This window comes from Strongylocentrotus purpuratus, unplaced genomic scaffold (assembly GCF_000002235.5).
Source record: "Strongylocentrotus purpuratus isolate Spur 01 unplaced genomic scaffold, Spur_5.0 spur5_scaffold_3, whole genome shotgun sequence".
NCBI classification, from domain to species: Eukaryota; Metazoa; Echinodermata; class Echinoidea; order Camarodonta; family Strongylocentrotidae; genus Strongylocentrotus; species Strongylocentrotus purpuratus.
Window position 1 is genome coordinate 9,373,566 of NW_022145609.1, and position 20,277 is coordinate 9,393,842.

Sequence of the window (20,277 nt, forward strand, 5' to 3'; positions counted from 1 at the left end):
CTACCTAGCTTCCTTCTGAGACTCCGCAACCTTTGTTCTGCTACCCATCGGTTGTCTGTCAAGCTACATGTAGGTCGTTTTTCCTTGAAGGGTATGTGAAACTGGTACTGTTCCATCTCTTTGCACTTCCCTTCATTCTGTATGTCAAGAGTCTTTCTGTCATTCACCGACATTCCTTTGTCTGGAATAGCAGCAGCAGGGCCATGCAAGGACCATACAAGTACAGTACGTACATTCTCTAAGGGCATCAGGGCAAAAGGCGCATCTTGCCCTATCAGGAGTCCCACTTCTTGTCCGCAGGCAAATGGTAGATCCAGCCCCTCTAAGTGCTGCCATCCTTCTAAGTCTCGCATACTGGCCATGTCATCACTCAGTAAGTCGGTCTTCCTGTTGGTAGAAACCTTCTGAAGCTTCACTCTTTCTGTCATGAGACCTGTGTCTACCATACGACTCACAACTTGAGTCTGGATCCTTCCATCAGGATCGTCCAAGGTTGATATGGAAAGTATGCGCTCTTCCCCCTGTGCTGATACTTTCCTTACTAGGCCCTCTGTGCAGAAGAAAGTGGTCGAACCAGAGTCCAGTAGAGCGTAGGTCCGAACACATCTATCTCCATCTGCTGCCTGAACATGCACTGGACCTATGGGAAGTACACATCGCATACCGGCCCCTATGGCGATTCCGTAACTTGCTTCTGACCCAGTTAACATGGAGCCATTCTGTTCTGTGGTTTCACTCTGATTAGTGGTGGTATCATACTTCAAGGGCTCTCCATGCTGGGAGAAGTCCTTGTCTGTTACAGTAGCGCTGACCATGTTGGGTTGCAACTCTGAGGGCCGTCTCAGCTGGTAGACACCCTTCTCTAAATCTGTAGCCATGCTGGGCTCCGTCGTCAAAGCCCCTCTTTGTTGAGAGACATCTTCATCTGCAGCAGCAGTCTCTCTCCACGCTGGGAGAAGTCCTTGTCTGTAGTGCTGACCCTGTTAGGTTGCACCTGTGAGGGCTGTCTCAGCTGGTAGACAGCCTTCTCTAAATCTGTAGCCATGCTGGGCTCCGTCGTCAAGGCCCCTCTTTGTTGGGAGACATCTTTATCTACAGCAGCAGTCATGCTCTCTCCATGCTGGGAGAAAACCTCTTCCTCAGCTTTTGCCATGCTGAGTCTTGTCTGTAGCTCAAGCTTACTCCTTCTCTGCTTCAGCTTAAACTCCTCCAGTTCAAGAGCTTGTTGTTCGTTGAGAGCTGCTGCCTGAGCTGCCAAGGCCGCTCTCTTCACCATTGCTTTGACTCTAGCTCTGGAGGTACTGCTTGTGCTGCTCTTGCCAGTCTGGCTTGCTGAATCCCCGGGCTTGACGGACTCTTGATGGGACATATCGCTCATGTTGACTTAAAGCACTGTTGTTGAACTTAATGTAGCGTATAACCAACCAATCGGACTGACTGCACTCAATAAATAGCGACAATTTCAAGCATGATGCGATACCGTTCATAAAAGGCGGTTCAACCTGAAATTTAATCAGAATTATAAACAATCATAAATAATATGTCGATTTTCAACTGTGTTCACAAATAATCTTGCATCAAATGAGTTGTATGATTAATGCACGTTTACTGAAATTACATATTATACTGTTCCAAAATGAAATATCAATGCCCACTAAATATTATGTTCTATTTCCTTATAGCAGATGAATAAAAACCTTTAAGATACCCTAATATGGCTGCTTCAATTTCCTTTGTTCACTAATATTTGTGTGCCGTGATAAAACAATAACCCTTTTGGCTCTACACATATTACCCTATATTCCTCTTTATATACATGTCTACAGTTACCAGAATTTATCTACATTCTGTCACTTTATACAACTGCCTATATATATAAATGATATTAAATAACACAACACGGTCTGTACAACAGACTATCCCCATAGCACTACACACATGCACGGTATTATGTAACTGCACATGTAATGCATCATAAAAGTTACTGTGCGTATAAATTACTTTCATAACAAATTTTATACATCAAATTATCTGAATAATATGAACGTTTTAAAGCCAACACCCAACTCAAACTGACGGCTAATTATCAATTATCAACATCATATGTTCAAATTATACTCACAACATTGGGCTTGTCTGGAAATACTAAATATTGATCGCAATCAGAAGGATGACTTTTCCCAAAATTGAGAATCATTTGCAGCTAAATTGTTACGCCCCCACTCGGCAGACCAAAAATTCAACCAAAAAAAAACATCGCTTCTGACGTCATACTCCGATCGTCAACTGAAACAAAAAATGTCCTCACAAAACAGAGATTAGTATCTTACAATTCATATGAAACTTCTTTTCTAACACAAAATAGTTATTTGATGTAATTAATAATGATAATTTATGCAAATTTGATGCGATTTTCGAATATTTAATTTCTTATGTATTTTATTGTTTTTTATTTCTTATTATATCTATTGTTTTATTTCTAATGTATTCTTTTGTTCTGAAATACATCAAGTTACTTTGAGAAACATATAAAAACAATTTGATATCAATTCATATCTTCACATTTCTGCTTGTACATGAATATATGCAATTATAGCACTTTTTTGATGACATGCGCATACTAATTGTTATGTAACACCTTACAGGTATATCCGATTTCGACGAAAATGGTATCAAAATGTGCGTAAGACTTGAGGGGAAAAAGTCATGAAACGACAATTCGAAATTCCGAGCGGTTGCGGCGCAATCTTCGAAAATGTCGAGGGGGGGGGGCCTCCCAGGCCCCTCCCCCCCAGTACAGGGTTAAATACAAAGAACGTTTTTAAATCCTCGAAAATTTGCATCGTGATAAAATTTAAATGATAATAATCGACTGCTTTTACACATCTAGTATACAAGTTGTAAATCAATAATGGGCTTTTCACTTCGAGTCGAAGGAGTTACGTTAGTCATAACCATAAATACAGTTATCAATACTAACTGACTTTTCTCCTTGTTTGTTAAAGCAAACTAATTTTTTATCGAATGGTTTGCCACATTGTTTACAAAACTGTATAAACCAATGAAATAAAATTCACTTTGCTTTACATAAAACATAGTTTGCTTATGCATACATGAATATTACAACAAATAAAGTTACTTCTGTTTAGTATACAGTTCACAATTAAGGTATTATATTTTGTACGTTTGCCGTTTACCACTTTCAAAATCATGTCAATTTGAACACATTTGCACAATTACGATTTACTTGATTTTTGATGCATTTCTCTCTTTTCCTGTCTGAGCGCGCATATTAATAGACAATAGTTTGCAATATATATATACATATAGTTGTATCAAAACAATTTCTTCGTAGATAATGTGTACTGAAATACATAGATTTTAAATCAAAATTTGTATTAATCATCATTTTCTACAACAAACATAATTATTCACTTCAAATTCACATTCATTAAGTCATTAAAAAAAACTAGCTAATATTACATATTTACACGAGTCTTAAACAACAACACAATGTTGGTAATCAAACCTTTTTTTGTGTGGAAAGTACTGATATTCAATATTTTTCGTAAATGAATCTAAATATTTCAACAATAGACAGAAAAGTACAAAAACAACCTCTATAAATACCAGTCAGACGGGATAAACAAAGACAAACAATGATCTAAGGAAAGCAATTGATCTTGAAAATTGCATACAAAATATTAGATACTATTCACTTTCCACCAACGATTAGTTGGCATAGAGCAATCATTGAACCAAAATTAAACCAAAATTGTACATATTACAGACATGAATTACAGACAGTCCTTAAGACATATTTCGAAACAAAATTTACGTGTACTTTATAAGTTCGGAACATTCACTCGACCATGCACCCAAAACAATGCACCTGTACAGATGAGTATTAGTTGTCTTGCTATAGGCCGTAAGTCCCAGGCTGGGATTCGAACCATTAACCTTTGGATTGATAATCAAGTGAATGAACCACCTATACCACGACACCTCCATAATAAGTTTTTCCCGTAATTTCCCTATATTTTCTTAGGCTAAAAGAAAATGCTCCACAAACAAAATATATACAAATACAGTTTCATCTAGAGATTTTAGAACCATAATTCAAACAACACAGCTATATGAATTTAAGAATCAAATGCAAAGTTCTCGTACACAGAGCACCATTCAAACAACGCAAAGCTATATGAATTTAAGAATCAAATGTAACGTTCTCGTATACAGAGTAGGGTTGTTGAGGCTTTGACTTCGGTCTATCCTGGCTCCTCTCAGTCTCTACGTTGCCATACATGAGCGCGGCGGCGCCTGCATCCTGCGGATCTGTGATCTCATACGGGTTCTCTTCCGGGTCAAGTGTATAGTCGATCTCTACATTGCCATACGTGTGGTCATCTATCGGGTACGGAAGCTGCTCATAGTTCTCAGTGTGCAGGTATTCACGGATGGCATCGTAGATGAAAGCATATTCCTCCTATATAAGATTGTATGGGAAGGTTCTATTTGTTAACTACTTAATATTCATTGGCATATAGAGATGGAGATATAAAGATTTATTTAGAATTAAAACAAAAATAAATAGAATCAGTTCAGTTTCAGTTCAGTTCAGTTTATTTTATTTTTGCACGGCACCAACTTCAGCCAAAGGCTGTTCTTCTGTTGGTCCGTGCAGAATAAAGATGGTACTTTAAAAGGGGGACAATATACGAATACATTTTCGCACTAAATTAAGATTTTAGTATTCAGAGGCTGTATTCCTTTCATGTAAACCCCAAAATAGGAAACAATCATTGATTTGACTCTGATTAAATTATTTCAAATATCTATTTCGACTTAGTAATCTACCACTGCATACCATAGCACAGTAAAAAAAAAAAAGAATATTGACATGTCGCAATTACAGATTATATTTCATCATAATTCATGTTATCTACTTATTGTACGGGGAAGTATTTGACCTGTGTGTTAAAGATACCAATAATTGTCATACCTCAGTTTGGACGAACTGCATCCTGTCAGCTCGCAGTGTCTTGACTGTCTGGAAAATATCGACGGAATCTCTCTCCGCTATCTGAGCGATGCACTCCATAGCAGTGCAAAGCACACCTGTTCGCCCAGCACCACTCCTTTAAATCCAAACAAAAAAAGAAAATAAGTTTATAGTACAATAATCCAGGTTCACTATAAACATGTGACTATTGGGTGAAATTATTGCATTTTTAGTATTAGTTCTCGTTACCGAATAGACCTGTTTTCTAAAGCATTTCACTTTCTGCATGTTTCTCTTTAGAACCCCTTGTTTCTTACTATTCAATTAACCTGCTTTACGAAATCGCATCTCTATGATGGAACCCACTTTGCATACATCAACTGCTGCTATGTCTAACAAGGCCTGACAAGCTTTTGTGTTGCCAATGGAAATATTTCTTCAAGAGGTAATTCATCAAATTTTTAAACAGGCTATTTGCTTAAAGTAGCCACACGAAGAAATCAAAAGTATTTTGAATTGATGCAAAACTCACATCATTGCGAAAGGAAAGCCTTGCCGATCAAATACAACAACTCTTCTCTATATGTTTGGAATCAACTCTCAAAAATGTTAGTTTTGAGATCCAGATTTTCTGCCTTCAGCGGTCCTTTGTAGAGCGTCAATATTTGTGACGTCACATACGGGACACGGCTGGCTAGCTGCATACTGCTACACGGCACTGAGCTGTTCGTCCAGTGTGTGACGTCACAATTCAGAGCTCGCTACGCTTGTGTGTTTGACTTACGTTCAGGGGCGTTCGGGGGTCTAAGGAGGGTCTTGACAAATTGCATTTTACGCTTTTCCATGATATCTATATGATATCTCTGCAAACTGTTCGTGTTTTTCAAGAGAAAATCTTTCCATCCATATGTAATTTGTTCTAATTATGAGTTGTTAGTTAATTTTCTTTGTGTAGTTCCTTTAACGTTGTAGAAGAGTTTTAAGATTTTAAAATCATTGCCTTGGTTGCACAAAATTTACCTCAATTTGTTTAATTCATGGGCCGATCCTATTTCCATCGACTTTAAAAAGCATTAAAAAGATCCTAGACTCACAAACAATGGACAAGAATGGAGAATTCATTCATTTTGTTAGTGGAACCTTTGACAGCACGGATGAGCTTGATCAACGACCTAGCCCCTGATTGTTGATCTGATCCATGTTTAGGCCATCCATGGAACTGGTACTGAGTGACGGTGTGACTGGTCTAAAAGAAAACGAATCAAAACAATCCGTGAAAATGGATGTATAAGGCGTATTAGAATTAGTCACAACATTGCATCTTATCTTTGTATTGTACCAGACATGGATAATGATGTTACACTGGCTTTGTGCTCACAAATTTTATTTGTCTATGTTTCAAAAACAAAATAGTAGTTAAAAGAGGAAATCGAGTTCTGGTAAAGATAAAAAATAACAATTGTGATGATTCCCATTTTGTCAATTTAATTTTAGAATATTAAAGATAACAGAAATGACCCCTGAAAAAACTGAAAAGTTTGAACCAAACGCTCATGTCACATGTGTAGTCCCTTTATATGCAGCGCATATGATTTTCAGCAGCACTGAGTTAAATTTGATATTGATCATTCCAAGACCTCACCGTAGTATGTACTACATATTCAACTTCTTTTCACAGTTGCTCAATTACAGACAGTTTCTTTCACAATATTAAATACTCTTGCATGACTAACTCAGCTTTATATTTTTAACATAAGTGCGATATTAACAACGATCAGATCTCCGGGTGATTTATATTCATCAAGTCGCAATTCGTCCGGTAGGTGAAACTGTTCCGGTTGAAATTCATAATGCGGTTTGCCAATTACAATATTAGATTTCTTGATTGGTTAAACAAAAATCATTTCAAATAAGGGTATCACATTAAAATTCCCCACCCTTCTTCAACACTTACTATAATCGTAAAGAAAATATATGAAATAAGACATACTTTGGAGTTTCTGGTAATTTTGAGTTTACGAATGGTCATGTCCCCATCAGTTGATGTTGATAAGGTTGTAACTGAATAGGATCCAAACTGAGCTGAGTCAGCATTAGGCCAGTACTGTGCACAGCTCTAGAAGAAACAGAAGTTAGGCTGTCGTTAAAACATCAATATATGTTTGTCCTTCTTGTACACCATTCTCTATCATCCTTCCTTCCTCTCGCTCTTCTGACGTATTATATTTATATTTCTCGCTCTTGCCGTTTTCCTTTCCCTTAATAATGCACCAGGTTTCTTGAATCACCATTACTAGTCACTTTAGCCGTGTTAGTTTTTTAAATGAGCCTTATGGACCCTGTGCAGATTAGCCTTGTGCTAACCAGGTAATCCAATAAAGTCTACTCCTATACAACTTTTATTACTATTTCTACTATTACTACTACTACTGCTACTACTACTACTACTACTACTACTATTAATCCAGGGAGGAGTTCGAACTTGGTTGTTCAAACAAAATCTCTAACAGGTACCCCTACCTTCTGCGCCACCGTTGGGAATCTAATATTTAATACGTTAAGTGTGGTTATTATTTACCAAAAAATAGAATCAATACAAAATAGCAAGGTCTTTAAAATCTCCGAAACTCAAACTGTGAAAAATGTTAACAAACCTAATTTTAAAATGTACATGTTATCACATTTATTTACTACCTTGTCGTTTTGGCTCTTGTCATTAAGCATGACGATAGTGGATGGTTTATAGTTGAGGACCATAGACCAGAAATCAGACACAGTGGCTGGCAGCGGCATCTGGGTTGTCATGAATGTACAGTGGACTCCCTGAAAGATGAAGAAATAATAATTACAATATCCGATGTGAAAACGTAGCCACCTACTTCCGTTGTTATAACATGTATAATAGCTGTCAGTATCATCGAAGCACAATCACCCTAGGCGGAGGGGGCTTATATAAATGCACTGCAGCCCCACCCTACATCCTCTTCAACAATCCAGTTTAACATATTTCATAATAGACAATACAATTCTTATATCTTCGATAGTACGTTCTATATTGTAATGGCGACAGTACATGTACTTTTAATGGTTATAAATAGATCCACAATTCAACGACAATTGGTGTCACTATACACTATAATTATGAAATATAGAAACTGGAAAAGATTGATCACATTGTGACATCGACCAATGTAACAACGCATTCTACAGATGTCAAATTCACTTTGATGTTTTCGTATCAAAACAAGTCACTAAAATTCGATATGAAACATACGAAAAATACTTGTTTGTGCTAATTATCAATAATATGAATAATACCGATATGTTGAAAACGAGTCAAATGAAGACGTAAACGGTATCGATGGTATTTAATCCTTAAGTTTTTTTGACACTAAATTGCAGGTGTAAATTGAATCACTTGACCCAGGAAGAACATCTCACCTTCATTTGACTAGCATTGATGTAATCATGATCTGGGGAGTCTAGTATCACACGGTTTCTCTGCACTAGGATGGTATGGAAACAGAATAACATTTTAAAAAGCGTTACGCTTCAATTAAACATTAATACTTACGAGTACGGGCAAATCCTCACATTCTGTGTACTGTTTGATGGTAATATTGTTTTTTTGTTAAGTAATTTTTCAAAACTTTTTCATTCTCTTGATATACATGACATACACACGGATGGATCGACTGAGGAATAGGGTCGATTCCCCGCTCCCGCCACTATCCATTCTCACCTTAAGAACAAAAGATGATTCGATATAACCTCTCTGCCTTCGTGTTACATTTAAGGTATTCAAAGCTTTGGGTATCCTCCAACTCCCGCACCACCTCCACCTTACACCGTCTCCTGTCAATCCTGAGACTCCCTACAGTGTTGTTTCATTTGCTCTCGACATCGTCATACCACGACGTTCTCTCTCTCTTTAGTCAAGAATCTACGACTTAAATTCGTGCACCAACAAAAATGCGGTTTCAAAATTGGTGCGTGTGAGTGCGTATGTGTGGTAGTGATGGAAAAGGGAACTATTCTGTTGGTCAAGTGTTGTGAGTGATCTCCATATACTTTGTGCAGGAGCTAAATGAGACTGGCATTTGAGAGTAGGGGTGGGGCCGGGGCAGGGCAGAGGATTTTCAATGAGGGGATGAAGAATCTGTGTCGGAGGGGAGATGAAAGGGGTGGCCCAATGTGTTCACCCAATTCTAGTGCAATCCATGCCAACAACGCATATCAAGACTCATTTCATAACGACAGCGTTTACAGTCCGGAGTCAAACTTGGATATATCACAAAATATTTTGTTGGATCCTAACATTACTTACATGGTAGGTTGTTCCCGTATCTATTCTTGGGGTGATTATCTGGAGTGCGTCCTGATCTTGTTTGAGAAGCCGAAGGATCTGGACAGAGGCTCTTCAAAGTCTGATTAAAATCAGAAAATATGATATTTCATACATTACGAATTACTTTAATAATCATCATCAACTTAAGTTAAGGTATATTTGTCACGCATGCAGAAATATAGATCCAGCTCTAATGTTAGCGTCTTTCATTCTGTAAATTTTATCTACCCAAGGGGATCTTCAAGGTGTTACACAATTGTATTATCTTGGCTTTATCCTAGCCGCCTCAAGGTTATGAACGCACTCAGGAAAATTCAGCTACTTTCTAGTAGGTACTCATTCACTGAACCTAAGTTTAGATAGCGCTGCGGGTGGGATTCGAAGAAAGGAAACATTCCCTTGATTCCCAGTGAGTGATTTACGGATCACGACAGCCCTAACATTTTCATTGTAAGATGATCAACTTATGATGATGATTGGTATGTGTTACCTGGAACTCCTTGGTCATCTTGGACCGTCCACGTCCGTCACCTGAAGTGTGTAAGTCTTGTAGATGATCGGTGAAATGAATGACAGGGATCAGGGTATTCCTCCAGAGAAGATCCTCCAGGACAGCCCCGTAGATGAAGGCATACTGCTCCTGTAATCATGTAAGGAACGAATGCTTTAAATTTGTATCAATTCCATCTCATCTACTAACACATTTTAGATTTACGACATGCGAGATTACGCGTACATCAGAATCAAAGCGTAGAACAAGCAATATCTTATACTCATTCCTTGTTAACGATCTTGATATTAAATTCATTCCCTTTGATACTTTGTTAATGTACATCTAATGATAGTAAATAAGAGAGTATTGAATATTTACATTGTAATAGAAGGATTTTCAATCATTCAAAGATTTATATAGTACCTACAGAGTATGAAGCATACGTCATTAAAGAAAACATGACCAAAAAACCCCAGCTGTTTAGATGTATATGGGCAATTCCACGGTAACGGAATTACATTTCAGAGAAATTTGGGCTCTATTTTGATATACTGTAGACAGGTGGTTAGACCTAGGTGATTATTTATCTTTTTATTCTTTCTGTATTATGCACCTGTTAGCAAATCAAATTAAAAAAAATTATTTTTCAACATTCGGAACACCCCAGGACCAAAAGTGTGTCGGTAACGGAATTACGGCAGAAAAATCAGGTTATTTTTTACACTAACTTTGAAAAGATTTCGTCTGAAATCTGCAGCCAATTGGGGGTGAAGTAATGCTAATAAAGAGAGCTTATATTGTTGACTGTCCCATGGCAAGATTTTTTTTTGTGAAGTTGTCATGGTTTATCTATGCGGAATGGTTTTATGAAAGAAGGTAGCGGTAACGGAATTACATTAATGGTAACGGAATTACGTCTTCTGAAATAAGCTTGAAAAAAGGTGATTTTGTAAACATTATTTAGGCTTAAATTGTTGTTTAATTGTTTCAGGGGTTGCAATAATTGATTTAAACTACAAAGCAATTCATATATGCACTTCATTTCTAAAAACTGTTGAAAAACATGTCTTTTATATTGTTAAATAGCAAGTAAATATGACATTTCTGAGCAAATATTGGTGTGTAGTGATTAAATTTATGTCAATATGTGTTATCATATACTAGTTTACAACTAATTTTAATTTGGTTTAGTTTGCAAGTAGGAACATCACACAAAGTATGACAAACTACATATATTATTGCCTATCTGGCGGTAACGGAATTACACATATACAGATCACTTTTGTGACCATACATGACAAACTGGTTGTGAAGTCGCCAAGACCAATTTATAGAAACAGGTCAATAAACTCCACAGTATTCAATAGGAAACAAAGGATATTCAATTGTTTTATTGACTATTGTGAGGGCCTATTAACCTAGCAAATACCACATGCAATACATTATTTCAAAGCTTATTTTATGCAGGTTTGATCAAAATCGATTGAAAATTGCAACATTACAACCTGTTCGTCGTGGATGGTTACATTTAAGCATTCAAACAATTCCAAATCACTTAAGTGCTACTAATAACACTGCCTACACCCAACACAGGGATCTTGATGTAAATTAAAAACAAAACACATGAATATTTATTTATAATGATTTCAGTCCATAAAGCCAACCACCATAATCTAAACTAATTATATAAAGAGAGCTTAATATAGCTATCATTTTGTCAACAGCGTTTCAATAATATTTCACACCAGAATTTGTAAATCATTCCCCTATCTCATATTTCTGTCGAGCCAATTTTTCAACCTGCTGAGCCAATTTTGCGACATTAATGGTAGAGCCTTAGAGGGAGCACTGGTTATCATTCTTTTAAAATTAATTACAAACCTTGTCAGATGATTCCATACTACAATTTCAATCCACAAAAGCTAGCACCCGATTCAAAACTAATTAATTAAGATAATGTCATCAACAGAGTTGCAATAAAATGTCAAACCTTGTAAATCATTACGCCAATTCACTAAATTGTTATCATTCTTTAATATTTGGTTATTATTCTTTTAAAATTAATTACATACTTGATCAGTGGTCTTGAATTTGTTACAACATGTAACAAACTTGACCATTGTCATCATTCTTCATTCCAAACAGTTATATTTTCTCTGAGCGTTAGCAATCTAGTCAAAGGCGCCCTGCCACCCCCCCCCTCCCCTTATGTTTAACACGTAGAGTATGGAAATTAACCGTCTGCAAGAGGGCCAGTCTGCTATGGTCGTAGCCATCTACACGTAACTTCTAATAAAATACATGTTTTTTGATAGATTAGACCTTCCCCTTCAACCTCCACCTTGTCACTTGTTAACGTATTTGCTCTGAGCGCTAGCGGACCTGTACAGTAAGTTACCCTGACACCTTCCCTCAGTCCCATATGTTTTACGTGTTACGAGTCGGCAAAGTAACCGTCTGCAACGGGACTAGTCCGGTACCTGCCAAAGCCTTTTTACTTTTTATTAAATATTTTTCGCTAGATTAGACCTTGCTTTTTCAACCTCCACCTACGTATAGTCATCGGCAAAGGTATTTTCTCTGTGTGCTAGCGGACTGATTCAAAGTCACCCCTCCCTCCCCCCCCCCTCCAATGGCCCCATCCATATAACGAAAGTGTCCGTCTGCAAGAAGACTAGTCCACTATGGTCTTTTATAGCCATCTAACTTTTAATGAATTATCCTTTTTTTGTTTTGGTAATTTACATGTATTGTAGACCTTGCTTTCCAACCTCCACCTAGCTGTTTTTTAGGGTGTTTTCGTGAGGTACTTTCTATGAGTGCTAGCGGACATTGTCAAAGTCACCCTGCCCCCCCCCCCCCCCCTTTCCCTTTAAAAGTCCCATGTATAATACGTAGAGTAGGGAAATTCACAGTCTGCAAGAGGGCTAGTGCGCTATGGTCTTAGCTTTCTAACTTCTAATGAAATTTTTCTCTCTTTTTTCAATAGATTAGATGAGATCAGTGAAGAATAAAAATCAGAAAAGGCACTGTTTAAAATCGCCATAGGTGAAATAATATGAAGTATTTCCATGCTTAAATCAAAAGGTTTCATAAGAGATGTTGGTACAATTTTAATTGCAAGTTCAGAGTGAATGAAAATAAACACATCTAAAATTCCCAGCCTAGTTTGTAGTCTTTATGCAAATTTGAAAAAAGTTTTTAAAAAACATTCATTGAACTTATCGAAGCCAGATCCTTAGTCTTTAGTTAGACAGTTAATATAATAAGCCACTACTTCAAAAAAGGGGGCAAAATCCATTAAAAATGTTGTAACACAGCATACATTATATGTACATGAGGCAGCAGGTCCATCTCTTGAAAAACGAACCACTCATTACTAATGCTGCTGCCCCTTGTAATTATGTTACCAATGTAATTCCGTTACCATGTAATTCCGTTACCAGTGTTTTGATAGGAACATAAGTAGATACTTCTGAAATTAATGTTTAGAGCTGTTGGTAGGTAGATAAAGGAAGAGAATTTGCAACTTCAAAAAAAAAAGTAAGAAATAACTTTGTGAGTAAAACTTCTTTCAAATTTTGGTAACGGAATTACGCCATTTTAAGGGTAAAATTGAAAAATCTCTCACACAAAAACTTTTTTCATTTTTTGAAAATAATTTGCAAATCTTGATTCCTATTTGTGATGTTGTTCAATTAGGAATAAATATAGAGGAATAAGTTTTAAATACATTGCTCCACTGAATTTTAAGAAATTAAATCATGATCATGTGATTGTGGCCCCCAAAATAGCCCCAACTTCAAATAAATTTTTCAGAAAAACCGTATAAGATATTTCAAAACGGTTTTCAGTTCCATCACAAGTGATTTCTTGACCACATGGAAAATGTTAAATTATTGAAGTTGGATCAAATTAAGAATTTGGTGATTTTCCTCTTTCCCATACGGAATTGCCCATATGCATATTGATATTGTTTTTAATTCCACATCTTGTCATGTAGAATAAGGATAAAGCCAGTCCCCGCAAAAGTATGCACACATTAGATTGAAATCCATTGCTCTTATCAGTGTCTAAACTAAAAAGATTGTGTGTCCAACGGCAGCAGCAGTTGATGTATGTTTTAAGAGGTAACTGACCTGTGTTTGGACCATGTATGGTCGTTTCTGTCTCATGTTCGTCACGAAGTTGAAAACATCTACCATTCTAGTTCTCTTGGCGTGAGCTACGACGCTATCAATACTGGTTACCACGCCTGTTCGTCCAACACCAGCACTGGATAGAAAATATAATGAAAAACTAATAAGTCATGTTGTCGAAATGTGATTTTTTTTTTCCAGCACAAAATCGCATTTTCTCCGGATTTAACGATGTGCGCGCACATTAGCTATTGGACGATAAAACAAAGTCAGCAAAATATTCAAGCAATTTCAATTGAGATAGGCATAAGTTTAGGACACAAGATTTCCCTGTAGCAAAGCCCGATCCCTATACCATCTAAACAAATTAAGAAGTTTTTTTTCGGCTGAAATCTACTGTTGTCATTCTTTTTTTTCTCATTATCGTTGTATTTCTTAAACACTATCATGATCTTAAAGACTTTCGAAAAAAAAGAAACCTTATCCAATTTTAATAGCCTTGTTCGTCACCTTTAACAATGTGCGAGCATTAATTACGATGACGTGTTACGTGATTTCCGAAAGCAATACTATAGAGTATCAGAATTGCCATTGAGTTGATTTCTTGAAGGTCTTGACGATGGTGTTTGTGGTACTTGTTTTGATCTAGGTGAAATGGACCAAGAAACCTACCTGCAATGGATGATGAGAGGATGAGTGTACTGTCCATGATCAGCTTTGACTTCCTTGATGAACTTGAGCAGTGATGAGGTGTGTTTAGGAACACCCTTGTCAGGCCACTCTGTGAAGTGGAACTGTGTAACTCTCCTCGACTCTTCACCCTGTTTTAAAAGTCACAACGAAAGAAATATAAACCTCTGTAAAGTATGATTCTGAACAATTTTACCGCGCAAACAAAAAATCCTTTCCGAACCGATGGCATGAAAATATTAGCTTTTCATTGCTGTTTCATAAAATACATTGACATTGAGTTAAACAGGAACTGGTAGAGAAATCAATAGGTCTAGAGAACAAGGGGTAGACCAAGATCAGAAAAACGATTTCAAACAATCAAATATCAATGACGCAATGTATCCTTTTCTCAAAGAAATATTTGGTGTATATCTAGGGGAGATGGTAAACTTCTAGCAGAAAAGACACATGTTTACAAAAAATGAAAATGAAAAGCTTGATTTTGTCTCATTTGATATTTCTTCAAATGCGATTAAATGCCAAAAATAACGCAGTGCTGACAATATTTATCGTGATAAACATTTATTTATTAATTTATTCATTTGTAACTATTTATTTATTTTGTTTTATTTACTTAGGGTAACCCCATCAGTGAGTACACACCGTTATACTCGGGGCCTCGGGGGCCCTGCAACATTCCCGAGTACATGTACACCTACCTTGCGCATAACCATCCTTCTTGCCACACCGCCTGTACATGGTTCAAGTTCCATTAGTTCTACTTTGATTGTTCCAAACTCCACTGATTGTCCTTTCCGATCTGGCCAGTACTGACGGCATTTGATCTGTTGAAACAAAGAGCGACAGATCGATCAAATTCCAACACGATTTATCTACAGTATATAGGCATAAGGTTGGAGAAGCTATGTGCTACTGAGGGGAGAAACAGATGATGAAACACCTTTTAGACTTACCCTTCCAACGAGATTCCTGGACTCCCACAGACCTGTAATGGTTTAATATCATGGCCAGATTTTGGTTCATGCACTGGACGTGGCTCGTGTAGTGGCTCGAGACGAAGAACATGGGTATAAAAAAGTCGCAACTGTATTTCAGTTTAATATTATCCTACCCCACCTATAAAAGAGTGACTATATTTCTCTCCTTAACTAAAAAAGACGTTAAAGGGATTCCACGCTGAGGAAATGAATAATTTAAATGTTCAACGGTTAACTTCTCATGATGTAAAATGAACTATAAAAGAGAAAACAAACTAAAAGGATCGAGCCATACCGTTGATACAATAAATGCATGGGCGGTTCAACTCCAGTTCAAAATAAGGCCTATATTCTGCCTTGTCTACATTTCACGCTTTAACTCAACACAGTCATCAATATTTATTACTATTGGTGACGGTTAATATCAACACCAACAACAAAAGAAATACGAACAAAGATTGTTAAAGCAGTGCATGCAAGTTCCTTTTAGACTTACCCATAACAGCTTCATAATGGTCAATTCACCGTTGAATATGGCACTGTTAACAACACTTGTCAATGTAAAAAGCTAACAGTAGAATCCCAAAATACCCTCCTAAGATTCAAATATATTCCATATTTCAAAGATGAACAAGTTTTACTGACCTTATCTCCTTCCTGGAGCTTCGTTACCATGGCAATAGTCGTCACATTCTCCTGCCAGACCATCCTCCAGAAATCATCCATAGAGGTCTTGTTCGGTCCTTGGAGAAATATTCAGTAATGGCTCATCAGAAATTAACCTTTTGCACTATGTTGTAACTTATCGGATAACCGACTGCTTTATATTATTGAATAATGATTTGACTCTATCTAATTTTGCATTTCATAGACGAATAATAGATTAACTTGAAATAGAGTTACGAAAAACCTAAGTCACACAAATTTTATTTACAAATTACCACTTGTTAAACGTGACGAAGAGAGTAGAATAGACATACCTTGTGATGCAATGTAAGCCTTGTCATCGTCAAAACTCTGCGTGTGAAGAATAACATTCAATTGATCAAAAATAGATTAAAATGAAACTGTACATATATCAAGGCTTAAGGAAAATTTTGGTCTCTGTTTATAGCACAACTTTTTCCGCAGGAATTAAAGAAAAATAGAAAAAAAGATCAAGAAAATCCAAGTCATATGAGGAATGAATTACAGCTTCAACCAATAGTGGGATTTTCATTACATGTGTGTGTGCGTTTGTGTGTGTGTACATGTGCGAGGGTGTGTATTGAATATAGATCCAGCGTAGACAACATGTATTCTACATCATGTAGTCTGTAAATTCTTGCTGCATCCAGGTTATATAACAAGATTTTATTGTGCTTTTATTCTGTCACGTTATTTCATTTATATCATTCATTTAAATTAGACCCTTCCTTCAACGACGACCCACTTTATAACATCATAATGAAATTACATAGTAATGACAATTTATTTACAATTAATGTATAGATAAATTGATACATGCCACCTTACTTACGGGAATGTAAGAAGCGTTAAAGTAATCGGAATGAGGGATATCGTCGATTACTTCTAACTTCACCCTCGCCGAATCATCTGGATAAAAGATACAAATGTTTATTTTAAAAAAATAAGTCAGCCAGTAGCTTTTAATGAAAATTTCTTCGATTAGTAATTTTGTCTCTTATTTTCGTTATCATTTTCCGGCAGAGTAACTAAAACATCAAATTGAACAATAAATTTAAAAAAAAAATGTTTTTTAGGTTTTAAATGCAGAGATTTGACAATGGACATCAACTCTTTTCTTCTTTTAAATTAAGATTGTAAACTTGCAACATCTATTTACAGAGATTTAAATTTCATATTCTAAATATAGAATTATGAAATGGAACTATTAACATTCATCAGAACATACATTGGTACACTTTAAGTCATTCGAACTGTGATGCTCCATTGCAGCAACCACCGCTACAGTTGCAAACTACTATTATTAAAACAACGATAAATACATTATCTAGACTGAGCTTCACCGAACCAAACCTTTATAGCTATTACAAACAAGTCAACAACATAATAAAGGCCATGTTATTTTGTGTACTCACATGGTAAAATATTCTTGTATCTGTTTTTCTTGAAGTTGATCTGCTCTCGAGCCACGGTCTGAGGATAGATGTCTGGGCCAGGTAAGTCCTTTGGGAGAGAAAGGAAATATAATCTCAGTTTTAGTTTATTGTTTCACATTTTGCATATATTAATATTATCAGAAAACACTACAAATAAAGATGAAGTCTTGTATCGGAGACTAGAACAAAAGGCGGCTGACATCAAATCAGCTTGATTGCATGAATTATGAAATGAAAAGTTGCGTTTAAGAAAAGGGAAATATGGAGGAGCCTATAAGTGAAAATAAATATTATAATGCCCACGGCGATATATTTCTGAAATGAATTGATATGTTTCGTTACTAGTCATACCAGGAACCTAGAAAGATCATCTAAGGAAAGGAATCTGGAATGGCATGATATTTGTGGAACAGCGGCTGATCGAACACAATGCTGAGAGAGCTTGCTACCCAGTGTTCTCAACAGCACAATGTAGTCTACGAGTAGCCCACATGTGCATGCCAAAAAGATTTGTCAAGCGCGAAACCATAAAAAGAAGACAAGTTTCTTGCCCGTTTCTTGTAAATAGAAATTTTCTTCATTAAACCTACATGAAATTCCTCGGAGAAGAGCGCAGTGTGTCTGTTCTTGTTGACGAACGCGGGAAACTGAGCCACGGGTATCGGTTCACGTGTACCAATAGGTTTGTTGCTAGATCTTTCCGGAGATCCATCGGTGAAATCAAGGTCTAAGGATTTAGTTCTCCTTACATCGGGCTTGACGGCTACAGCTGGTTTGGGTCTTGTGCTCCTTGGAGTTGTGCGCTCCGAGTTCAAATTGGAGGCGTTTCCACTGTAGTCATTTTCTGACATAACACATACAGAAATAAAGAAATGTAATTTTACTATTCTTTTTAGGAGGAAGAGGCCTAGGTTGGTACAACGCAGAATCAACCTATATTGCAAATAACTAAATAAATCCTTAGTTCCTTACACTTGATTCATTTTTACTTCTTCCAAAAAGTTGTCTTGTTTGTGACATTATGAAACAATGTAGGGCACAATCACTATTGGGCACAATTGAATTGTAAGAATTGTATGGGGTTAGGAATATAGAATATGTAATCTCTTTATTGTCAATTATATTGTCGTTTCATGCTATTATGACGGCTATATTTTGTCACCCGATCATAATACTTAATATCTAAATATAAACCTACCTTCTAATGACGTGTCTTGAAAACCAGCTGATGCCTGAAATTGTTCCTCGATGTTTCCTGTTTTAGAAGGATTACCATCATTTCTTTGAAAATAAAATAAAAAGATTCAGTGCAAGCTATCGAAAGCGAACAATAAGTAATCAGAAGAGAAATTTATGAGAGCTGGTAAATATCAGACTTTTAGAAGAACTATATCGGTAGAGTATTCATTGAAGAGAGAAATAGAGAATTAAAAGAGTGTTGATAGACATTGATTTCCCAATTTTCCTTTTCTGCTTGGTCTTAAAGTCCGTACATCAATATTGTTTCCACTTCCATCGAAAGTATGGTAGTACTCAGAGTGGATTACGGTATAATTACGGTATACGTGAGTGACAGCATTCTACATGGACATTTCTAATGGTGACTGAAATATAGAAAACAGGGCACAAACCTTCGTCGTTTGAACACGATGATGACTACAATGATGACAATCAAAATGATCAGAATGCCGCCCACGGCTCCCCCAACTGTCGATGCTATAGGACCCATAGCTATAGGACCTCCAGTCATTCCTGCAGTCGAAATGGTTGATGGGCCCAGTGTGGTGGTTATAACAGGAAGTGCATTTGTGATCAAACGAAAGAAAAATGAAATAAAAATTGTACATATTCATTCAGGAAAATTGTCAAATTAAGTTCAGTTTGCCAATAATTATGTTTCTATTCAACCCCTGTATGGTAACAATCTCTTCCGCCACCAATAAGGAAGACAATCTGTATTCGATTGATCGGAACTTTAAAAATTAATAATTTTCCTATTTTCAATCAAAATTTGCTCAAACCTTTACTGACCTGTTGCTCTCACTTTTCTGCTTCCATTAAAACCAACTCAATATCAGGGTAGCCTTCCCCCTTATCATTTTGACAACACGCATAACAGTGTTTTTAACACAAAATGTATTACAGTTAAAGAGCACGCGCGCTTAAAGATAAAGTTGAGTTCTGGTCATGCGATTGCATTGTGAAATAAACGTTGTGGAATCGATCAGAAAGGTTGATCATCTAGCATATAAGTATTGGTGTGTGGGGAAGGTTCTGGAATCATCAAATGATAAGAAATTTGGCCCAGTCTTGGGAAAGTTACAAGCACTGTACACAGAAAGATGTATATGGGACTACACAAACATGTGGCATAAAAATCCGTCCCGATTTGTATGATGTTACATGCCATATTTAGAATATCAAGGCATTTGAAGAGCTATGCTTTTCAGGGAACATTTTTTTATCTGATGTTCTTCCAAACTTGCATAATACAATGATAAC

The 20,277-nt window shown here is 36.6% G+C and overlaps 2 protein-coding genes across 2 annotated transcripts; both read right to left on the reverse strand.

The window, feature by feature from the left end:
- Positions 1-892: 892 nt before the first annotated feature.
- On the reverse strand, positions 893-2,328 carry LOC105439504. Its single transcript, XM_011668589.2, has 2 exons — positions 2,123-2,328; positions 893-1,502 (listed from the first exon to the last, which is right to left on the reverse strand). The coding sequence occupies exon 2, from the start codon at positions 1,376-1,378 to the stop codon at positions 893-895; it is 486 nt and encodes a 161-aa protein (XP_011666891.2). The 5' UTR covers positions 1,379-1,502; positions 2,123-2,328.
- A 2,751-nt stretch (positions 2,329-5,079) lies between these two features.
- LOC105437162 (receptor-type tyrosine-protein phosphatase F-like) lies at positions 5,080-19,525 on the reverse strand. Its single transcript, XM_030996707.1, has 16 exons — positions 19,407-19,525; positions 18,974-19,056; positions 18,366-18,619; positions 17,755-17,842; positions 17,172-17,248; positions 16,633-16,669; positions 16,298-16,395; positions 15,374-15,499; positions 14,655-14,803; positions 13,983-14,118; positions 9,841-9,990; positions 9,330-9,429; positions 8,444-8,508; positions 7,697-7,825; positions 6,143-6,248; positions 5,080-5,138 (listed from the first exon to the last, which is right to left on the reverse strand). Exons 1-16 carry the CDS (start codon positions 19,523-19,525, stop codon positions 5,080-5,082), a joined length of 1,776 nt encoding a protein of 591 aa, XP_030852567.1.
- Between the last annotated feature and the right edge of the window lie 752 nt (positions 19,526-20,277).